At 40.3% G+C, this 22,226-nt stretch overlaps 1 protein-coding gene across 3 annotated transcripts in view; it reads left to right on the top strand.

Moving 5' to 3' along the window:
* CDC42 (cell division cycle 42) overlaps positions 1-22,016 on the top strand; it is a 53,809-nt gene extending 31,793 nt beyond the window's left edge. For 2 of the 3 annotated variants that reach the window (XM_045476047.1, XM_045476048.1), the window contains exons 2-6: positions 125-279; positions 2,598-2,670; positions 15,100-15,209; positions 15,334-15,531; positions 20,450-22,016. In XM_045476047.1, coding sequence (XP_045332003.1) covers positions 175-279; positions 2,598-2,670; positions 15,100-15,209; positions 15,334-15,531; positions 20,450-20,539 — 576 coding nt within the window. In that variant the 5' untranslated portion in view covers positions 125-174 and the 3' untranslated portion in view covers positions 20,540-22,016. Of the gene's footprint in view, positions 1-124; positions 280-2,597; positions 2,671-15,099; positions 15,210-15,333; positions 15,532-18,934 lie in introns of all 3 variants that reach the window. The other variant, XM_045476049.1, reaches the window with a different exon arrangement.
* Positions 22,017-22,226: the final 210 nt, after the last annotated feature.

Here is a 22,226-nt window from a genome sequence, read left to right on the forward strand (position 1 = left end):
TTTCGGCCATAGCAGTTGGGGTGCTGGTTCTGTTCTTGCTCCGAATGAGCAAACCTGTTGCTAGTTGAAGAAAAAAAAAATACACAACTACAAATGAAACAAATATTTTTCTTCTTTTTTGTAGGTCATCATTGAATTTGAAATATTTAAAGTGGATACGAAACTGTTTCAGCAATGCAGACAATTAAGTGTGTTGTTGTGGGCGATGGTGCCGTTGGTAAAACCTGTCTCCTGATATCCTACACAACAAATAAATTTCCATCGGAGTATGTACCGACTGTAAGTATAAAGGCTTCCATCATCTGTTGGTGAAATACGTTCTCTTTTGGTATCTTTTGAAAACTGTGTGTGTACTCAAGATTTCTCTGTTGTCTGCCTTTGTGTCCTGTTTTTAAAGATCTTCTGATGGGTATGTTATATACACTTTAAAATTAATAGCTGAAAAAATCAGTGAAAATGCTGAAAAGGTGACACAGGAGTGTGCAAGAAGTTCTGGGAGGCAAAACTCCAATAGACAAGATTCTAAAGAGCGGTGGTCTCAGTTTGGGGAAGTATGCTCTGTATCTTGGAGTGAAGTGACTTTCTTTTTGATAACTTGGCCAGTGAGTAGTCAGTGCTTGGAGGTCTTCTGGGATGCTTTTTGGGGTCTTGTAACTTCAGAGAAAGTAGTATGTGTCTCTCCTTAGAGGATAGAAGAGAATCTCACGGAGCTGTTGGCTTAGCAATAATGGAGCTGCAAACTGGTATTTAAGGGCAGAGAACTGTTTTGGTTATGAGGACATTAACAGAAGCCTTTGGGGTCCTCTCCCACAAATGTTTTTTATCAGCTCCTTAGAAGAGTAGAGGGAAAATGGGAATAATAAAGATCATGACGTGAGAGAGAAGAGTTAGAGTAATACTTGTGAAAGAATGTGTTTGGGGATCCAGTGTTTGTCCCAGGTTGGGTGACCCAACCCAGTGGTATAATTATGTTAAACACAGATTTTCCTTCAGTGGTGGGGGTGAGCGAGGGTTGGCCTGGCTTGGCAGTGACCACCTCTGTTAAGTGAGCTATTTTAGGGGTTATAAAGAACCTATGCATGATTAATGCGGGATTTGTTTGGAAGTAAAAGGGAAGAAAATGTCTGAATACTTCAGGTTAATCTTGAGAGACATGAGCATTGTTAAGAGGGTGAATGAATACAGGTTAAAGTTTTGGTAATTATGTTTAATAGAATTGACAATCTGTAATGTCCCGAGGTAGACACAATGATTGAGGTAGGTCAAGGCTGTAGGAAGAAATGTTAGGTTTCTTGGAATGGGAGAATTTGAAGGTATAATTAAATACAAAAATCATACTTTGGGGTTGGCCCATTTGGGGACATGGTAAGTAAAAGAAATTCTGAGATTGAGGGGAGACTTTTAGGGGACTTTCAGAGATACATACATCTTGTTTCAGAATGAGGGCAGCTATCAGAATTTTGGTGTTTCAGTGTCCATTAAAGTTATTTTCTTGTAAACACAGTTTCTGAGTCTGTTATGACTTTGGTCATGAAGTGTTCTATTTAAGAGGGGCTTTCATATATGTGTTTCTGGATCTCTGGAAGAGAGTTAGGTATGACTTAAGAAAAATAACCTGTGTTGTTGGAGAGCTTAACCACATTCATTATATTTCCTAGTTCTTGTTATCAAGAACCAACTTTCCTTTAACTACCACCTCTCCTGTGCCCTTGCTTCCACTCCTTTTTACATTTCAACAATCCATTAAAACATGAACTGGAAAGTTAAGAGTTAGAAAAGAAGAGGTGATCTGAAAATGTAACATCCTTCTAGTTGGAAAGATTGATTTTTATTTGTCAACTCAGAGGAATCCATGAATTAGTGTTGGGTCTTTTCCCATTTATCACTATTACCTCCCATTTTCACAGATAATTTAGTACAACCAATATTAGTATCTACGGAGTTTGTCATGGGTTGTACAGTCTGTTTGCAAATAAAAACATCTAGTCACAGAAGATCTCTTAGGTCATGTGGTTTGTACCCAGTAACATAAGTTTTATTCATGAAGTCTCAACAAATAATCTGCTAGCCCTTTCTTGGACATTTTCCTTGACCTTGAGGGAACCTTTATTTCTCTCTAATGGGCTTATTTACAACAACGTGCTTCTTGTCTTGAACCCTGAGAGGAAAAAAGATTATCATGGATCTAGGATATTTAAATTCTAGATCAAAATGAAATAGTCTATAAGAATTAATTTCTTAGAAATCAGAGTAAACATTAAGGTAAACTATAAACTTACTGTCTCAAAAATTGCAAATTGAACAGAATCGTTTTGTATAGCGAGAGGACTCTGTTTTTATGACACCTCTAGCCTTCCTGTGACTTTTAATCCAGGCTACTGGGGTAGAGTGGACATCCCAGAGTACATCCCGTCACTTTTTCCAAGAACCATTTAGTTCATGCAAGGGTTGGTTGGCAAGATTGGTTACCTAAGAATCATATAGACTAAGAGAAGGGGAAGTCTCAGGAAGGAAATACTGCCTTTACTTAAGAGTTGTCCTGTCCCGTTTTGACCATCCCCTTGCATACTAACAATGTTGTATTTTTGTGTTTTTAGGTTTTTGACAACTATGCAGTCACAGTTATGATTGGTGGAGAGCCATATACTCTTGGACTTTTTGATACTGCAGGTGAAAACTTGATGTCTTTTATGTTTTGGTCTGTAACTATTAACGGTTGCTGGTTGTCTATCTTTTTTGGTGGACATTTTTGGAAACTAGCTTATTAGCAAACCACTTGCCTTTTGTTAATAGTTAGCAGGATTGAATATTGTGATGGTTGATGCTTGATTCAAGGGACAGTCCCAGACCTGGAATGGCAAATAGGAGTTTGGGGTTCCCTGGGTGGATGGTGTGGAGAGAGAGAGTAGGGCAAGAGCAGGGTACATTAGGCAAGCTGTATTATCAGCCTCTGAAATTTGAAGGCATATTTAGGATTTTTGTCTGTATAATATGCAGATAAGATAGCTTCTTATAGAGATAGCTTGTTATTGTTTACTGTATCTGAAAATACTTTGAAGTTGAGCCAATATGTAGCTCACAATATTGACGTGGTTAGCTTTTTAAATTAAAGGCATAAATTGCTTTCTTTCTTTAGTGTACCCAATTCCTCAGTGTTATTCTTTTTTTAAATTATTATTTTAATTTTATTTTTAAAATGTTTTGCATGTATTTTTTAATGTTAATTTTTTTTTTTTTTTTACATTTATGTGTTTATTTTGAGAGAGCACAAGCAGGCCAGGGGCAGAGAGAGAGGGAGAGAGAAAGAATCCCAAGCAGGCTCCACGCTCAGCTTGGAGCCTGATGTAGGGCTCGATCTCACAAACTGTGAGATCATGACCTGAGCCAAATCAAGAATCAGATGCTTAACCAACTGAGCTACACAGGAGCTCCTGTTTCCTCTTTGTTTCAACAGTAGCTGCACATCTTAATTTCTGACTTCTGTCTCTGTAGTCTCTGTTGTTATCAGCTTAGTTAGCCAAAGAGAAATTTCAGAAAGGTAACCTTTTTATATTTAGGAATTCTGAGTGCTTTGCTTTTTTTTTTTTTTTTTTTTTTAAGTTTTAATTATTTATTTTTGAGAGAAAGAGCATGTGTGCACGCGGGGGAGGGGCAGACGGGAGGGGACAGAGGATCCGAAGCGGGCTCTGTGCGGACAGCAGAGAGCCCGATGTAGGGCTCGAACCCAGGAACTGTGAGATCATGTCCTGAGCCTAAGGCAGACACTTAACAGACTGAGCCACCCAGGCGCCCCTCGGTGCTTCACTTTTTGAGTTACGCTCTCCCTGCCTGCCCGCTGACCTACTGCTCTTAAGGAGTATCTTGTACTGCTCACTTTGAGGGACTGTCTAGATTTAGTTGGGAGGGTGAAATGGAGACACCGTAGTAAGCAGTTCAGTTTCGAGATCAGTGGCTTTCTGTGGTGTTTTAGACCTTTAAAATGTTTACAAATTAAAAATTGTATGAGTAATGGTATACTGGAGGAAACTTGGAAGTAATAGAAAAAATAAAATAATGACCCATATCTCATGATAGGTGAGGAAATTTTCCGTTTATGTTGCCGTTGGTGGCAATATGCATGCAGAAAAAAGATAATTTTTGGCTCCTTGGGGTTGAAAATTAGTTTAAAATTTTATTTTCAAATTTCAGATCAGTATTTTTTTTGTGTTTACCTTTAGTGAAGTATAATACAATAGAATTCAGTCACTTTAAGTGTTTGATTAATTTTGCTGACTGTATAGTTATGTAACCTCCACCATAATCAAGGTCCATCACCTACAAAATTTCCTTATGCTCTGTAACCGTCAGTCCCCTCTTGATCTGGCTCCAGGCAGCCACAGATCTGCTTTCTGTCACTCGGGTAATATGTAGTCTTTTGTGTTTGACTTCTTTGCTTAGCATAATGTTTTTGAGGTTCATCTATCTGTATCAATTTTTTTTTAATTGGCTGAGTAGTATCCATATTGTGAATATAGCACAATTTGGTTATCAATTTACAAGTTGATGGATGTTTGGGCTCCAGTTTTAAGCTATCTTTTAATCAGTTTAATTTGCCTGACCTGACAAGTGAAACATTCCCAAGTTTTTACATACATAACTTCAATAAACCTGATAACTTGTGATTTCCGGTATTTATGTTTTAGCTTATCACAGCTCACTTGCCCTCCCTCCCTCCCTCCCTTCCTTCCTCTCTCTCTCTCTCTCTCTCTCTCTCTCTCTCTCTCTTTCTCTCAGGGAGCGTGCACATGCCTGTGGGGGAGGGACAGGGGGAGAAGGAAAGAGAATCTTTAAGCCATGTGAGGCTTGATCTCATGATTGTGAGATCATGACCTGAGCTGAAATCAAGAGTCAGACGCTTAACAAACTGAGCCACTCAGGCATCCCATAAACAGCATTATTTATAACCTTATAAACAACATTTTTCAACCAAAAAATCCCAAGGTTAAGACCAGTTATAGACCAATTATACACTTTAAACAGGAATCAGAGAACAAATCTATCATGTTCTTTCTTTATTTTTAGTTAGGCTGCATGTCCAGCATGGAACCCGGCACGGGGCTTGAACTCACAACCCTGAGATCAAGACCTGAGTTGAGATCCAGAGTCGGACACTTAACCGAGTGAGCCACCCAGGTGTCCTATCATGTCCTTTAATATGGCAGATTATTTTACATACTGTAGGCACTGGGTGTTAAATATAGATTATTCCTAAATGTAACTGAAAATTAACAATAATAGTATTTGACTTATTTCATCTTTATATTAGATTCTCAGTCTTTCTGGGGGTTAAAAAAAATTCACTAAGGAAGTGATTTTTACCATCCCAGGCAAGTTGTGGGTTTCCAACTTCACTGTTAAGGTCACTTTAAGCCGGGGGGAGAGAGAGAGAGAGAGACAGAGAGAGAGAGAGAGAGAGAGAGAGAGTGTGTGTGTGTGTGTGTGTGTGCGTGTGTGTGTGTGTGTGTGTTTGGACAGACATTGGAGACCTGGGGTTGTAGGCATCCACAATGAGTCTCTGTCTTTGACACACTTAAGAGGAGACTTGCTATTCTTCTGCAGAGGCCTTAATCTTAGAGTCCCTGTTCCTGATTCTAGTCATGCCATTAGCTTAGTTTTCTTTCTTCTAAAGTTTTGATCACCATGAGATGCCCTTTGACTTCCTTAACTGTTCGATTACATTTAATCTGCTGACTTTTGGTCATTTTATTCTCAATTTTAAAAAAAATTTTTTTTTATAAAAAAAATTTTTTTTTAATGTTTATTTATTTTTTTGAGACAGAGAGAGATAGAGCATGAACAGGGGAGGGTCAGAGAGAGGGAGACACAGAATATGAAACAGGCTCCAGGCTCTGAGCTGTCAGCACAGAGCCCGACGCGGGGCTCGAACTCACGGACCGCGAGATCATGACCTGAGCCGAAGTCGGCTGCTTAACCGACTGAGCCACCCAGGCGCCCCTGTTCTCAGTTTTTTTAATAGCATTCCTATCTCACCTCTGGCTACAATTCTCTAAGTGTGAAACAAAAAGTGACAAAGGAGAACTGTAGTTCTCATACAGAGTCTGTAAACAAAGCTAATGGGTGATGTATAAGGGGCTTGGGAAGTACTGGGGTGCACCTCTTACAGATATATTTAATACCATCTGAGGTTAGAGATAGGGGGACGCCTGGCTAGCTTAGTTGGTGGAGTACGTGACTCTTGATCTCGGGGTCGTGAGTTCAAGCCTCAGGTTGGGGTAGAGCCTTACTTTAAAAAAAAAAAAAAGAGAGAGCTCTCTCTCTCTGTCTTACAGCTTTTATTTCTGTCTCTGTGGTTACAACACTAAATTCTTGTTTATGAGTTCCCCTCACAGTTGTTTTCTCCTGTTTTTTCTTCACATGTTGTACTGTTGTATATTTTGTTCTATATTTAGCTTTTTTTTACTTAATGTGTTTATATCATATGCTCCTTCCCATGTTGAATAATCCTCACCCCACTGTCATTTCCTTTCTGTGTCAGCATTTAACATTTTACTCTTTATTACAAAGATGCAGGTTTTACTTATTATAGGAAAAAATAATAAAAATATAGACAAAAGGAGAAAATGAAAAAGCATCTGTATTCAGAGACAGTCACGTCTTAGTATATGTCCTAAGCAGAGCTCTTCCCACATAGTCATTGTATTTATACATAAGGAAAAGGGATACTATTATTTTTTTCTCCCTCTCTGTACCTTCCTTTTTCTCTTACAACAATATGGTGACATCTCTCAATGTTGTACTTGTATGTCATAGTCCTCACGGTGACACAGTAGTCTGTTGTGTGGCAGATCACAGCACAGTTTAGTTTCTCTGTTATGTTTGCGATCCATTTGCAGTATTTTATATTAAGGCCTTTTCTTGGTCAAACATTTTTGTATTTTGACACCCATTCTTCTTTGTCACTTTTTTCCTAATTCAATTTTAGACTTACAGAAAAGTTGCTAGTAGCAAAAACACCTAAACACCTTTACCAGTTTCAGCAGTTCTTAATGATTTGTGACTTTCTCTCCCTCTATGAATAATGGTTTTCTTTCTTTTTTTTTAATGTTTATTTATTTATTTATTATTTTTTTTTTTAATTTTTTTTTTTTCAATGTTTATTTATTTTTGGGACAGAGAGCGACAGAGCATGAATGGGGGAGGGGCAGAGAGAGAGGGAGACACAGAATCGGAAACAGGCTCCAGGCTCTGGGCCATCAGCCCAGAGCCCGTTGCGGGGCTCGAACTCACGGACCGCGAGATCGTGACCTGGCTGAAGTCGGACGCTTAACCGACTGCGCCACCCAGGCGCCCCAATTATTTTTGAGAGAGATAGAGCATGAGCGGGAGAGGAGCAGAGAGAAAGGGATACACAGAATCTGAAGCAGGCTCCGGGTTCTGAGCTTTCAGCACAGAACCTGACATGGGACTCAAACTCGTGAACCATATGAGATCATGACCGAGTGAAGTCGGATGTTTAACCGGCTGAGCCACCCAGGCGCCCCTTGTTTTTATTTCTAAGCCATTTGAGAGTAGGTGGCATACATCATGCCCTTTTGCTTTTCAATGCTTCAGTGTACGTATTTCTTAAGAGCAAGGATATTCTCTTATGGTATACTTACCAAATTCAGGAAATGTAACATTCTATATAACATTTAAAATTTTAATAAGCAGTCAATGCCTAGTAATGGCCTTAGAGCACATTCTGATCTAGCATCATATATTGCATGTAGTGGTTACTTTCTTTAGTACCCTTTAGTATGGAACTTCAGCCCCTCACGCCATCGGCATTTTTTAAGGAAACAGGCCGGTTCTTTTATATAATGTTTCTCAGTTTGAGTTTGCCCATTTCCTTACGAGTGGATTCAGAATATGCATTTTTGGTTGGAATACCAAATGAGTAATGTTGTGTCTGTCCTAAAGTATTACTTTTTTGTTAAAAGTAATTTTGATCATTTGGTCAAGGTGTCCAGTTTTTCTACCATGTTTAGAATTTTTCTTTTTGTAGTTGGTAATTGGTGAGAAGACACTTGAAAACCATGTGAATATTCTGGTCTTATTAAAGAGCCTCTCTCTAGATTGAATAATCATTGACAATTCTTGCCAGAACCAGTTTATCCTACGGTGATTGCAAAGTGGGAGCGTAAGTGTGTTCCTTGCTGTGGAGGTCTGGCCAGAGAGGAGACGGCGCACGCAGATGTGACGCGTGCAGAATCTGGTCCTGAGAATCGGTCGTCCACTGGGGGAAAACAGCAGCGTATTGCATCTGGATGATGAGTTTTTGGTGACACCCTCAGTTCAGACCGACTCTAGGAGTCCTCTTGGCCTTCACCAGTTCCCTGTTTTCCTCTCCTTTCCTTCTGTAGTCTGAAGCTTGGTTCCTAGAAAGGGTTTCAGTATATTTTCTCATCTTCAGTCCTAAACTACACGTAAAATAGTTTCAGACTTGCTATATACCACACCACTGTGAAAAACAAGTGTTCAGGATTTGCTTGCAGTTCTTTTTTTCTTATTCTGATAGCAGACAAAGTTTTCTGTTCAGAAGCTACTTGGATTTGTACCCTGCCCCTCTTTAGTGTGCTTATGTTATCTGGAATTCCTTTGTCAGTTTGATTTGTTTATCTTTACATTAAATTTTACATTGTTTTTCCACATCCCCATTTATTTTATTTTTATATACAATTTTTATAATTGTTTTCTTAGGTTCAGTTTTCAGGAAGATCTCTTCACTTTTGAACGTTAATCATTGTAATTCTATTAGTCATTTCAGGCATTACCATGAAAAAGAGAAAGCTTGGGCTTTGATGCTAGATAGAGCAGTTAGCTAGACAGCTGGCAAGTTTCTTGACTGGATCTTAATTACCTTGAAACGTAAAATGTTTAAAGTAGTTTCCTCTTAGAGGTTCTGTGAGACTGAATGATAAATAATCAATTTTAAAAAGTGTAGGGGCACCTGGGTGGCTCAGGTGGTTAAGCGTCCGACTTCAGCTCAGGCCATGATCTCACGGTTCGTGAGTTCGAGCCCCGCGTTGGGCTCTGTGCTGACAGCCCAGAGCCTGGAGCCTGCTTTGGATGCTGTGTCTCTCTCTCTCTCTCTGCCCCTCCCCTGCTCGTGCGCGCGTTCTCTCTCTCTCTCTCTCTCTCTCTCTCTCTCTCTCTCTCTCTCTCTCCCCCCCTCTCAATAAATGAACATTAAAAAAATACTTAAAAAGTGTATACATATACATGTAAACTCAGGAGCTGTATATTTATGATTCATACACTTTGTATATTAAAAAACTCAGAATAGTGACTTGGATGTTTTTGGCGCAGAGCTAATATTTTTCTCTTTGTTTAGCAGATGAATAATACTCAGAACAAGTCAGAGTAGTTTGATCTGGTTTAGCTGATTCTGTGTTTTTGTTTTGTTTTGTTTTGTTTTTAAATAAACTCCTTTATAGGGCGCCTGGGTGGCTCAGTCGGTTAAGTGTCTGACTTTTGATTTCCGCTCAGGTCATGATCTCACAGTTCATGAGTTTGAGCCCTGAATCAGGCTCTGCGCTCACAGTGGTGGAGCCTGCTTGGGATTCTGTCTCCCTCTCTCTCTGCCTCTCTCCTGTGTGCATGCGTTCTCTCTCAAAATAAATAAATAAACTTAAAAAAATATATAAACAAACTCCTTTCTTTCATTGAGGCATTTTCTAGTATCTGAAAGCTTTCTGCACTTACTGATTAATTACATCAGCAGGAAGACTGTGCTCTCCACAGAGATTTGTATAGACTTCTCGGTCTCTAGTTTAGTGCCATTATGGAATCTTCGGAGGGCTGTTTTGACTAAAATTTGAGTTTTTAGTAAATTCTGCATTAACATGCAATAGTCTAGATTTTTGCAGATGATATACATAAAATGGTAGGAATCTCAGGTTCCAGGGTGTCCCCATTTATTTTCAGATTTTTTTTTTTTTCTAGCAGATGTTCTAAAATTACTTAGGAATGGGCCCCATGTCACAGATGAGGCAGGATCATTAAATGCCATTAAATTTTGAATAATCAGTTGGAGAAAAAAATGTTGAGGTTTGAATCTGTAGTGGTGAATACTGTGAAATGTTTAATTTGCTTTCTTGTGTTTATAGTGTCCTGCTGGAGTTCTCTAAAAATGTTGCTTTTGGCAGTAAATTCTTATTTTTCATACCATGAGATTCTTTCAGACTTTCATATAGGTCAGAATCTTCAGTGCAAACCGAGTTAATTTCTCTTGAATTTAAAATTTTAATAGGAGATTCTAAGCAAGAGAAAGACCAGCAATCCATGTGAGATGTATCCCTGCTTTTTGGCAAGTGTTGGAAATTAAGCAGTGAGCTGGTGTGGTGTTAGAGTAGGTATAATTTAAGACTTGTAGTCAGAACCTGACTTACACATAGAGTGAAATTTTCTTTAAAAATTTTTTTTGATCTTTATTTTTGAGAGCGAGAGAGAGAGGGAGAGAGGGAGAGAGAGGGGAACAGAGGGAGAGAGAGACACAGAATCCGAAGTAGGCTCCAGGCTCTGAGCTGTCAGCACAGAGTCCGATGCAGGGCTTGAACTCACAAACTCCAAGTTCATGACCTGAGCCAGAGTTGGATGCTTAACTGACTGAGCCACCCCAGGCGCACCCCAAGAGTGAAATTTTCTTGATCATGTTGTGTATCTTAAAGGATGCTGAATGATAACTTTGTCTCTGTGGAATGCATTATAGTTATTTGTGACATACTGAGAGGATACAGGATACATTTTAGCTGGATGAATGATGCTTGGATAGTGAAGGATCTTGCTCATCTTAAGGGATCCTATTCATTGTGTTTCCTTAATTGTAACACTTGTGGGAGAAGTAGAGGTGAGGTAGCCTATGTTTTGTTTATTGGACAGTTTCATTTCTGATTTTTTTTTTTTTTTGCTCTTGGGGAAGGGAAAAGAAAGATATGTAGCTTTGAAGGCATACCACAAATAAACGGACTCACCAACACTGCTTTGGACCCAGTATTCAAAAAGAATGGGTGTATTTGTTACAATCCATCTGAGCAGAAGGTTGGTTACACATAACACATGTAGTGTAGCACATTGGACATTCATGTAGATGCTCTTATTGGTGCTCAGGAATATAGAGTTGGATCTATATATTTTTTTTTTTTTCAACTTTTTTATTTATTTTTGGGACAGAGAGAGACAGAGCATGAACGGGGGAGGGGCAGAGAGAGAGGGAGACACAGAATCGGAAACAGGCTCCAGGCTCTGAGCCATCAGCCCAGAGCCCGACGCGGGGCTCGAACTCACGGACCGCGAGATCGTGACCTGGCTGAAGTCGGACGCTTAACCGACTGCGCCACCCAGGCGCCCCAAGATCTATATATTTTTTAATGTTTGTTTATTTTGAGAGAGAGGGAGAGTGAGAGAGTGTGCATGAGCAGGGGAGGGGCGGAGAGAGAGGGAGAGAGAGAATTCCAAATGGGCTCCCCACTGTCGGCACAGAGCCACATGTGGGGCTTGATGTCACAAACTGAGATCATGACCTGAGGTGAAATCAAGAGTCAGATGCTTAACTGAGCCACCCAGGTGCACCTTTTTTTTTTTTTTTTTTTTTTTTTTTTAAATACGAACTTACACGGATTGATTACAGTGGCTGCATGACTAAAAATGAAGCCGTTTTTAGTCTTTGCTAGACTTAATTTTTTTGAAATATATTCATTCCATTTGAATAGGGAATAGAGCTAAGGAAAGGTGAATAGCTGTACTTTTTTGTTTATTTATTTTTTAATGTTTATTTTTGACACAGAGAGCAACAGAGCATGAGCGGGGGAGGGGCAGAGAGCGAGGGAGACACAGAATCTGAAACAGGCTCCAGGCTCTGAGCTGTCAGCACAGAGCCTGATGCGGGACCCGAACTCACAAACCACGAGATCATGACCTGAGCTGAAGTTGAATGCTTAACCGACTGAGCCACCCAGGCGCCCCTGTACTTTTTTTTTTTTTTTTAAACAAGACTTGGCTAATTGTTTTGTCTTATTTTTTAAATTTATTTTTTGTTTTGTTGTTTTATTGGAGCTTTGATATGCGATGTGTCAAAGCTCCAGCCAGTGTTAAAGCTCAGGCAGTTTAGATAGAATTAAGGAGTTTGCTGATTTTGTTTTAAGCCCATTCTTTTCTTTTTAAAGCGTTTCCATGTCTATAATTTTATATTATACATTGTAATTTAAGAAGTGAGGGGCGCCTGGGTGGCGCAGTCGGTTAAGCGTCCGACTTCAGCCAGGTCACGATCTCACGGTCCGTGAGTTCGAGCCCCTCGGCAGGCTCTGGGCTGATGGCTCAGAGCCTGGAGCCTGTTTCCGATTCTGTGTCTCCCTCTCTCTCTGCCCCTCCCCCGTTCATGCTCTGTCTCTCTCTGTCCCCAGAATAAATAAAAAAAAAAAAAAAAAAAAAAAAGAAGTGAAAATTACACTTCTAAGTGCATACCTTTAAAGCCTTTGCTTCTGACCCTAGCAAATTGTTAGTCAGTATTCAGTGAATATTAGACATGCTAATGGTGATTTTATTTATTTGTAACCTCCTCCCTTTTCCCTTTTTGCTTAAGCTTCATTTAATCTCTGTATTGTCCTGAAGATACCTTTATTGTCTACTCATAGTGTATTGCTTTCTCAAGTGGCAATAGCAGTAATATCTTTAATTATTATGTTTTAGCTACCCTAAATTCTTGTCTTCTCTCTTAATGCTGGCAAAAAAAAAAAGTTTTTACTGGCATACAGAATATTTAACTTCCTTCCCCCCTCCCTCCCCTTAAAAATGTTTTTATAGTGGTAAAATATCCATAATATAGAATTTATTGTTTTAACCATTTTTAAGTTCATTGGCCACTAAGTACTTAAATGTTCTTTTAATACACAGGATTGCTGGGGCACCTGGGTGGCCCAGTCGGTTAAGTGTTTTGATTTCAGCTTAGGTCATGACCTCATGGCTTGAGGGTTCGAGCCCCGTGTGCCCCTGTGCTGACAGTTCAGAGCCTGGAGCCTGCTTCGGATTCTGTGTCTCCCTCTCTCCCTGCCCCTCCCCTGCTCATGCACTCATTCTCTGTCTCTCTCTCTCTCAAAAATAAATAAACGTTAAAAAAAAATTAAAACAACAACACAGGATTGCTGTAGCTCATTTTAAAATTTATTTACTTATTTATTTTTGAGAGACAGAGAGAGAGACAGCGAGACAGCATGTGAACAGGGAAGGAGCAGAGAGAGAGAGAGAGAGAGAGAGAGAGAGAGAGAGAGAGAGAGAATGCGAAGCAGGCTCCAGGCTCCAAGCTGTCAGTACAGAGCCTGATGCGGGGCTCGAACTCACGAACTGTGAGATCATGACCTGAGCTGAAGTGGGACGCTTAACCCACTGAGCCACCCAGATGCCCCTGCTGTAGCTCATTTTAGAAATTGGAATATTAAACCCAGTCTGGCAACTCCTCCCCTCCCTTCAGTTTTGGAAATGTGTATAGGTGTTTTTAAAAACTTTTTATCTAGAAATAATTTTTAAGCCTGCAGAACAGTTGTATAAATAGTACCAGGAGCCTCCTTTAACCAGGTTTACAATTAGCTTTTTGCCCTATTTGCTTTATTATTCTCTTTCAATGTAGTATGCACATGAATTGTTTTTCCCTGAATTTTTTGAGAGTAAGTTGCATACACATAGCCATTTAGTCTTGAATAAGTATGTACTTCCTAAGAACGGAGATGTTCTTGTATAATAGTAAATAGCTCCTGGAAATTTAACATTGATACAGTACTTGAATCCAACATCTATATTCCAACTTTGTTAGTTGAGCTGAGTCCAGTGTTTTTTGCTTTCAGTAATGGATCATGTATTGCATTTAGTTGTCATGTCTTTTTAGTTTCTTAATTTGGATCAGTTCTTCAGCCTTTTTGGTCTTTAATGGCATTATTTTTATAGAATACAGGCCCATCCCTCTCTCTCCTCCCCTTATAAAATGTTCCTCACTTTTGAGTTTGGTCTGTGTTTCCTCATGATTAGGTTCAGATTATGCAGTTTCGGTTGGAATAGTCCATTAGTGATGTGTCTTTCTCAGGATCTACATCTAGGGGCACACAGTGTTCATCTGCTACTCATTGGTGTTGGTAATTTTAATGACTCAGTCAAGGTGATGTCCAGTTTCTTCACAAGATAGTTCTCTTTTTCCCCTTGCAGTTTATCAGCAGTGATTAAGACCATAAAAATATTCTCTTTTCAACTGGATTTTTCTCATGTAGATTTTGCCTTCACTGATTCTTGCTGAGTTATCTTTTCTGGGTGTTCTCAGTTTCACATGATGGTCTTACACGTTAACTAAGCCTGTGAGCGTGCTTTGGTAATCATGATGGACAGTGAATTTTGTCTTCTGGGTGTCACTGAGATTTTTGTTTCCTTAGATGGTTTCACTGTGATTCTTTTTCTTTTTTTCTTTTTTTTTAAGTTTATTCATTTCGAGATAGAGCACACGCGCGCGCGAGCGAGTGGGGGATGGGCAGAGAGAGAGAGAGAGAGGGAGAGAATCCCAGGTAGGCTCCGCACTGTCAGCACGGAGCCTGACACAGGGCTTGAACCCACAAAACATGAGATCATGCCCAGAGCCGAAACCAAGAGTTGGACGCTTAACCGACTGAGCCACCCAGGCACCCCTCAATGTGATTATTTCTTAACCAGATTTGAGTAGGATTGATTTTAACCATTCCTGTAGCAACAGGTTTTTTTTTTTTTTTTTTTTTTTTATTACATCGTTGTTGGGTTGCTAATGGACTCGTAGACTGAAAACTACAGATTGGTAATAAACACACCTAATGTATAATGAATTCATTGTTGTTCTCAGGGCTTGAAATATTAAATAGAATTAGCTGAGTAAGAATGTTCATCAAATATTATTTTACAAAAACCATACATTTTATTAGATCAGTAAGTTGCTTTCTCAGTAATGGTCAGTGTACTGTTAGCCACATGCTTAATCTTTTGACCGAATTGTGATTTTGAAATTATGAGGACACCAAGATTCAGTTGCTGACTTCTCCAATTTCCCCCACCCAGGGCAAGAGGATTATGACAGATTACGACCGCTGAGTTATCCACAAACAGATGTATTTCTAGTCTGTTTTTCAGTGGTCTCTCCATCCTCATTTGAAAATGTGAAGGAGAAGGTGAGTTGGTCAGATTTTCTTGCCCTGAAAAAGGTGGTCACAGAACTTCTGTTGAGTTGTCCTGAATAGCTTTACAGGCTTGTGGATTAATGCAGGTGTATTTTTTAAAATACCTTTCCTCCAGTGGGTGCCTGAGATAACTCACCACTGTCCAAAGACTCCTTTCTTGCTTGTTGGGACCCAAATTGATCTCCGAGATGACCCCTCTACGATTGAGAAACTTGCCAAGAACAAACAGAAGCCTATCACTCCAGAGACTGCTGAAAAGCTGGCCCGTGACCTGAAGGCGGTCAAGTATGTGGAGTGTTCTGCACTCACACAGGTGAGGACTGTGCCATCCCCATGTTTGTGTACAGTTGGGTTGTTTCTGAGCATTAGGATTTGGGGGTTATTTTTAACAGTGGTCTGCAGTGCTTACGAAAGCTGCCCAGGTCCCATTAGGACCAGCTTCCCAGTGCATGTTCTTTTGCTAGAGGTTCTGTGTTTATGGAGAGAAGTGTTAATCTCTCAGTGAAACTCTTGGGTTGGTGAGCTTCCATACTGTACTGAATCATTTGTAGTGGTCAGGGATTGTGTTAAAAAAACAATTTTATGGGAAAGTTCCAGGTTAGCACAGACTTACAAGAGAGGATATGAACGATTTTTTCCCCCCAGACACTTAAATTTTTATCTAAATGTATTTGATCTTTTCTCGTCAATTCTGACCATTGACACTACAGTTTCTGGGGTAATTCAACTGACATAGGGAATTAATCATAATAATTGAGACTTTCACGTCAGAGAAAGCTGCCTCGGCTATTTTTCAAGCATGTGTTGTAGGGAGTCCGTGCCTTTTTTTAGTTTATTTATTGATTTTGAGAGAGAGAGAAAGAACAAGTGGGGAAGAGAGAGAGAGAAGGAGAAGGAGAGAGAGAGAGTATCCCTAGCAGGCTCTGTGCCGCAAGCGCAAAGCCTGATGGGGGGCTCCATCCTGCGAACCGTGAGATCGTGACCTGAGTCGAGACCAAGAGCCAAACACTTAACCAACTGAGCCACCCAGGCGCCCTAGTTGTTCTTAGGTTTTTAGAGACATTCCTTCCTCTTGTGGTCCTCTTGGTCCCTCTTCTGTCCCTGTCTGAATAATTTAACCGGAGCTACTCTCCTAGTTTGATGGGATGCATCAGATTCTGAGGGTGGGGAGTGGTGCTAGAATATTTAGAGTGAGAGTTGCGACTGGCCTGTGCGCTTTCGCCTTCTCCACCTTCGAGGTGAGCCTGACCAGCCGTCCCTTCTGAGTACTGTTCTGGAGGCAGAGGGAGAGGTTCCGGAGATAGCACAGAACTCTTAAATTCTGGTGGTGCTGGTGCTTTGACATCGGAACAGTGGGCAGATGTGTCTCATTAAAATAGGGCAGGGCTGAAGAGGTTTATTGTAATTACATTAAGTCCAGTTACGTTTATCATGCTTACATTTGTAGGTGATTGCACTTTCTGTCAAGTTTTTAAAAAAGCACTCTGTAACTGAGGCAAATGACCTATAGAATTACTTATTATGCATGTACTTAGGCATTTAGTATGGATGGCCTGGACATAATTTAATAATCTCCAATTCAGTGCTAGTTTGGATATTTAAAGATAAAATTGTTACGCTTAGCTGGATGTTCCACAGGATAGTTTCAAGGTCAAAAATCATTCTCCCAAACCCAGTTTTCGTTGGCGGTTCAGTTCTTTTCAAGTCAGAAGATTTTACCTTCCCTCACACATGTAGCACCGACTGAAATTTAAAAAACGAAAAAAGCCTGATGCTTCTGTGTTTTGATACCATCAGAAAAGTGTGTGTGTGTGTGTGTGTGTGTGTGTGTGTGTGTGTGTGTGTGTGTTGGGCAAGGATCTATGTGGAACATGTGTGTCAGGTTATAACTAACTCTATATGCATCATTTGCATACCCCTGTTCTCTAAATATGGGTTGCTTTTGGGGAGAAATGGAGGTAAATAGATCATGTGGACTCCCTCTAGGTCACTGGTGAAGTTTATTTTAAAGAATTGGATGCTTCCATCTAAGATTTTTTACACTATGAACAAGTTTATATAATAAGTCTGCAGACAGTAGGAATTTGAAAAGGCCTTAGCAACTCCATTTTTCTTACCAGATTTTGAAGATTGGAGAAGTCAAAAGAGAAGATAGAAAATGGGGTGTCTGGTTGTGTTTGGGAGATAAGAGCTCAGGACTCCAGATTCTATTTGTTGGTTCCTCTAAGACTGACCTCTTCATGTAATCAGATAGTGGGTAAAGCAAAAATTAGTTTTGTTTTGTAGGGGGTTAGTTGATGTTGTCAATAAGCAAGAAAGGATTTGCTTTTTGGGAAGGGGTGCCCTAGTTTCTCATGGATGTCCTCCTCTTTTCTCCCTTATAAAATGCATTGCCCTTTCTACCCTCCCTGTTTCCTTTTGTATGTGACCGTCGGAGTTTGCTCTGAGACATGTAGAAAGAATTTCATAGGAACTTTACTTTTGTTTACCGTGCCTACTTTGTCAAAGACCTGGAAGAACACTTTTAAACCTCTTTGCTTCTTTTTAAGTACTTCATGTTCTCATTCTTTTTTTGTACCTCATGGAGTGTGTGGGTGCCAGTCCTCTGGGATGCCTAGGGTGGGGTGGAAATACCTGGGGTAGGCTGGGGCTGGCACTCGTTACTGGAGCTGTGTTCCGGGGTTTGGAGAAATTTTTATTTGGGATCGAACCGACTTAAAGAACACGTGAAACCTCTTTGGGTGGTAAACCTGTGGCTTCAGATTTAGGTGAGTTTAGGTGAGTCTAGACCTGGGCCCAAGGTACCAACCATTGCTGCTGAGTCACACTGTCACGTTGGAGTTCTGCCTGAGGTGTAAGTGTATTTCTGCGTCTTAATCCCTGTATATCTGAGAGTGTTCTTTGTTTTCACTCCATGCTTTATGCTCTGATACCCATGCAGACATCTTAAAGCATTGGACTGCTTGCTGAAACTCATTCTAGACCCCGTTCTTTGTTTTCCTATGACTTGGGTGGTGGTTACTTGCTCTAATAACATTACTGAATAACTGAGGTGTATGCTGTTTCTAGAGTCTGTTCTTTCAATTTCTCCCATTTGGTCCTGTTGAACAATTAAATACACTCTTTCTGAATGCCTGAACCTTACTGTTCTGGGAAACCGATTTACTCTGAAATCCTGATTAATCCCATCCAGATAAGTCATTGAATCTAGAAACATGTAGCATGCCTGTGCGTCTGCCGTTTGTGTCCTTCAGTTATTCAGGGGCTGAATTCACAGAAGCCTGAAACCGTATTAGATTTGGTTCCAGAATGTGTGTGTCCTTCTTCTCATTGGAAATACTGGGGAATTCTACAAGGCTTACTTATCCAGTGCGCCCCGTCTTTTGTTTACATATGCGTTTTTCTCTCCTGGCGTTTTCATTAACACGTTGTGAGATTCGATTTCAAAGCGTGATTGTTTTAGAAGTCAACATCTAACATTTTCATAAAAATTGCTTTCTTGCTTGGTTAACCTTTTTGAAAATGTAAGGAGTTCCTATTTAGTTACCTACTCTCCTATTAATGGGCTTAAGGTTTAGCTTCATGGCAGTTAATTTTTCTCAAGGCGCATTGCTTCTGTGAATTCAGCCCATTTAATCCGGACTGCTATTGTATCTGCTAGTCTTTCTAATCCTCTAACCTGGCTGCTATTCTCTCTCCTCCCCTCTGTCTTGTAGAGAGGTCTGAAGAATGTGTTTGATGAGGCTATCCTAGCTGCCCTCGAGCCTCCGGAAACTCAACCCAAAAGGAAGTGCTGTATATTCTAAACTGTTTTCTCCTTCCCCTCTTTGCTGCTGCTTCCTGTCCCACTACTGTAGAAAGAGCATTTAAAAACAAAGGAATAAAACCATCCTGTTTGAAAGCCTCTGCGTCTTTGTACTCACCACCTGAGAGCAACCTCTGTATTAGTTTTTGATCAAGAATGCAATATCTTATAGAATATTTTTTGTGATTAGTAGTCAAGTTGGACTTGCTTAACTTTCTGCTTCTTGAGTTGCCTGATGCTTAGAGCTTTTTGGTTTGGAATACTATTGCAAAAGGGAACTTGGTCTGGCATTAAGAATGTTCTCTTGGAAAAAATAAGAAGAGTTTTAACACTTCTTAGTTCTAGATGGAGAAAATAACACAAACATCATTTTACTCTTATGATCAATTGTAATTGTACTTGCATGACAAACTATGGAAAAAGGGTGGCCTACTAGTAGAGTGTAACGGGGAAGGGAGGATTCTCGTCTGGTTTTCCTTTGTGCAGTGAAACTTTGTGTTGCTATCGCTTTGGCTGTCTGTGCTGTAGTGGAGTATTTGTCAGTCTGGGGTGGGAAAGGTATTAATGTATCTGCTACTGCTTTATGAAACCATTTGTTACACTATCTTTTAAGAATAGCATCCATTTTAACAGTTGACTTAAGGTTTGTTAATGTTGAGATGTAAAGCTGCCACCTTTATATTTTCCTGCTTCTGATTTTATTGTTGTGAGGGAAACATACAATTGTGGTTGCCTTCAAATTTTGAAATTAAAAATATACAATTGTTTGTATAAATGCCTGATGAAGCTTTATTCCTGTTGCACCGACTGGTTCTAGTTTTACATATGTATCAGGTGCCCACATTTTGCTTCCTTAGCCCCCTGGCTCTGTCCGATTGGTGGGATACAGGGAGTTCAGAGTGAATGTCTTTGACGCAGCCGCAGTAGCCGCTCTCCCTCCATCCCTGCCTGCGCCCTCCATGTAACAAGGATGCCGCTGCCCACTGCCCACTGCCCACTGCCAGCCCTCGCGGTCCTGGTCCATGCTCCGCTGTTTCATTGGGATGCAGAGCTGCTTCACTCGTGTTTATGTGAAATGTTGTAGCGGCATATTACACAGCTCACATTGAATGAGCAAATGACACATGTGGCTTGTTTGCTTCTCGTGACATACATTGGTCTGCAGAAAGCTTTCCCAAAGGACCACTGTCTCATTCATGAATATCTGCTCCTCTGCTCCTGAATTGCTGGATCCTTCCAGTGTCCTGCCTGGACAGAACTTGGTGAAGTGGGGGCGGCGGGGGGGGGGTTGTGTGGAGATTCAGGGTTGTTTTTAACGTTTCGTTCTTTGCCAACTCTCGGGGCTTTGAATGTTTGTAATTTGATCTTTGGCTTCAGTATACTGAAAATCAGACTGCCCCTTTTTTTTCTTTCTGCCCCTTTTCAGAAAGGCCTAAAGAATGTATTTGACGAAGCGATATTGGCTGCCCTGGAGCCTCCAGAACCGAAGAAGACCCGCAGGTGTGTGCTGCTATGAACATCTCCAGAGCCCTTTCCGCACAGCTGGTGTCAGCGTCGTACTAAAAGCAATGTTAAATCAAACTAAAGATTGAAAATTAAAATTCGTTTTTGCAATAATGACAAATGCCCTGCACCTACCCACATGCACTCGTGTGAGACAAGGCCCATAGGTATGGTCCCCGTCCCCCTCTCAGTACTAGTTAATTTGAGTAATTGTGTATTGTCAGAAAAGCGGTTAGTACTAGTTTTTGTTCTGTCGTTTCAAAGAAAAAAAAAAAATTTTTTTTTTTTTTTGTTTTGTTTTTGTTTAAAAGCAAGGCATGCTTGTGATGACTCTGTAACAGACTAATTTGGGCTGTTGAAGCTGCTCCCGGGGCTGCATCCACTCTGGAGAATAATCCGGGACATTTAGGGGTTTTGTTTTTGTTTTTGTTCTTTTTGTTTTTGTTTTTTTCTTTTTTTTGGGGGGGGGGAGTGTGTGTGGGGTTTGTTTTTATTTAGTCATGTTTTTTAAATTCAGTAACCATTGGACAGCCCTTAAGGGGAGGAGGATGGATTGACTCCACATTCCACTTCCTAGATCTAGTTTAGAACACTTGTCCCCCACCTGGTGCTCTTAGGAAGGAGTATAGTAAATGCCTCATTTAATAACATACTCCTTTTTGAAAGTTGCCTTTCTCTCCACCCTTGAGTAGGTCTAGTACTTGATGAAACTCATGAAAGCGGGTGGAACCTGTCTTGCCCCTCCTCTTTTCTAGGATGCACTCTATATGTGACTGTGACTTTCAAGGAAATTTGTTTGCCATTTGCTGATTTTTTTTTTTTGAAGTTCATTTCTAACTTCGTTCACTGATAAATGAAGAAAAGTATTGCACCTTTTGAAATACACCAAATGGATTGAGTACCTAATTAAAAAAATGTTTTTTTCCCTGTCAGTCATTGTCTTACATGCTTAGCGTAGATGTCCAGCTTAATAGCGTATGAGACGGTGTTCCTAGAACACAGCCGGAGACCTGGTAGATCGAGGAAGTGTGAGGGGTGGTGCTAGAAGACAGATGTCTATGGAATGATGCACATCCTCTTTCAAGTTGGAGGATGGAGACAGACCTGCTTCATGAAGAAGCTGGGGGTGCGGGTGGGGGTGGGGAGGACATTTAACAACGTGGGGACCAGTCAGGGGAATCCCCTTATTTCTGTTTCGCATACGAGGAACCCTAGAGTAGCTAGTTAAGGCTCTCTAGTTTAGTAAAAAAAAAAAAAAAAAATCATGGAGTCTTATGAAGACTCTTCATAAGTGTTAATGGGGATTTTATCTGCTTATTTTGGTTGCAGTTCCCAATTTTTAAAAATGTTTAGGTAATCTTCTCCGCCTTCCCCAAATCCTAATTCTTGTAGATTCATTAGTGTCGAACCAATGCTTTCACATGTCTCAATTCTTTGTACATGCGTTCTTTTCAGATGTATTAAACAAACAAAAAACCCTTCACAAGCCAGCCTGGGGGTTGTTCTTTTCCCTCCGCCTCTTTTTAGATACTTAGGAGCGGGAACTGGACTCTTAGTAACATCAGTTTCTAACAAATTATGGGATGAGATTTTAAAGTTTTATTTATTGATTTTTATGTACTTTTTAAAATTTCCTTTCTGGCCTTCAAGTCGGTGCCTTCTACCCTGAGTTTGGCAGGTGCCCTGCAGACTCCTTCTCT

Source organism: Leopardus geoffroyi, chromosome C1 (genome assembly GCF_018350155.1).
Source record: "Leopardus geoffroyi isolate Oge1 chromosome C1, O.geoffroyi_Oge1_pat1.0, whole genome shotgun sequence".
Taxonomy (NCBI): domain Eukaryota; kingdom Metazoa; phylum Chordata; class Mammalia; order Carnivora; family Felidae; genus Leopardus; species Leopardus geoffroyi.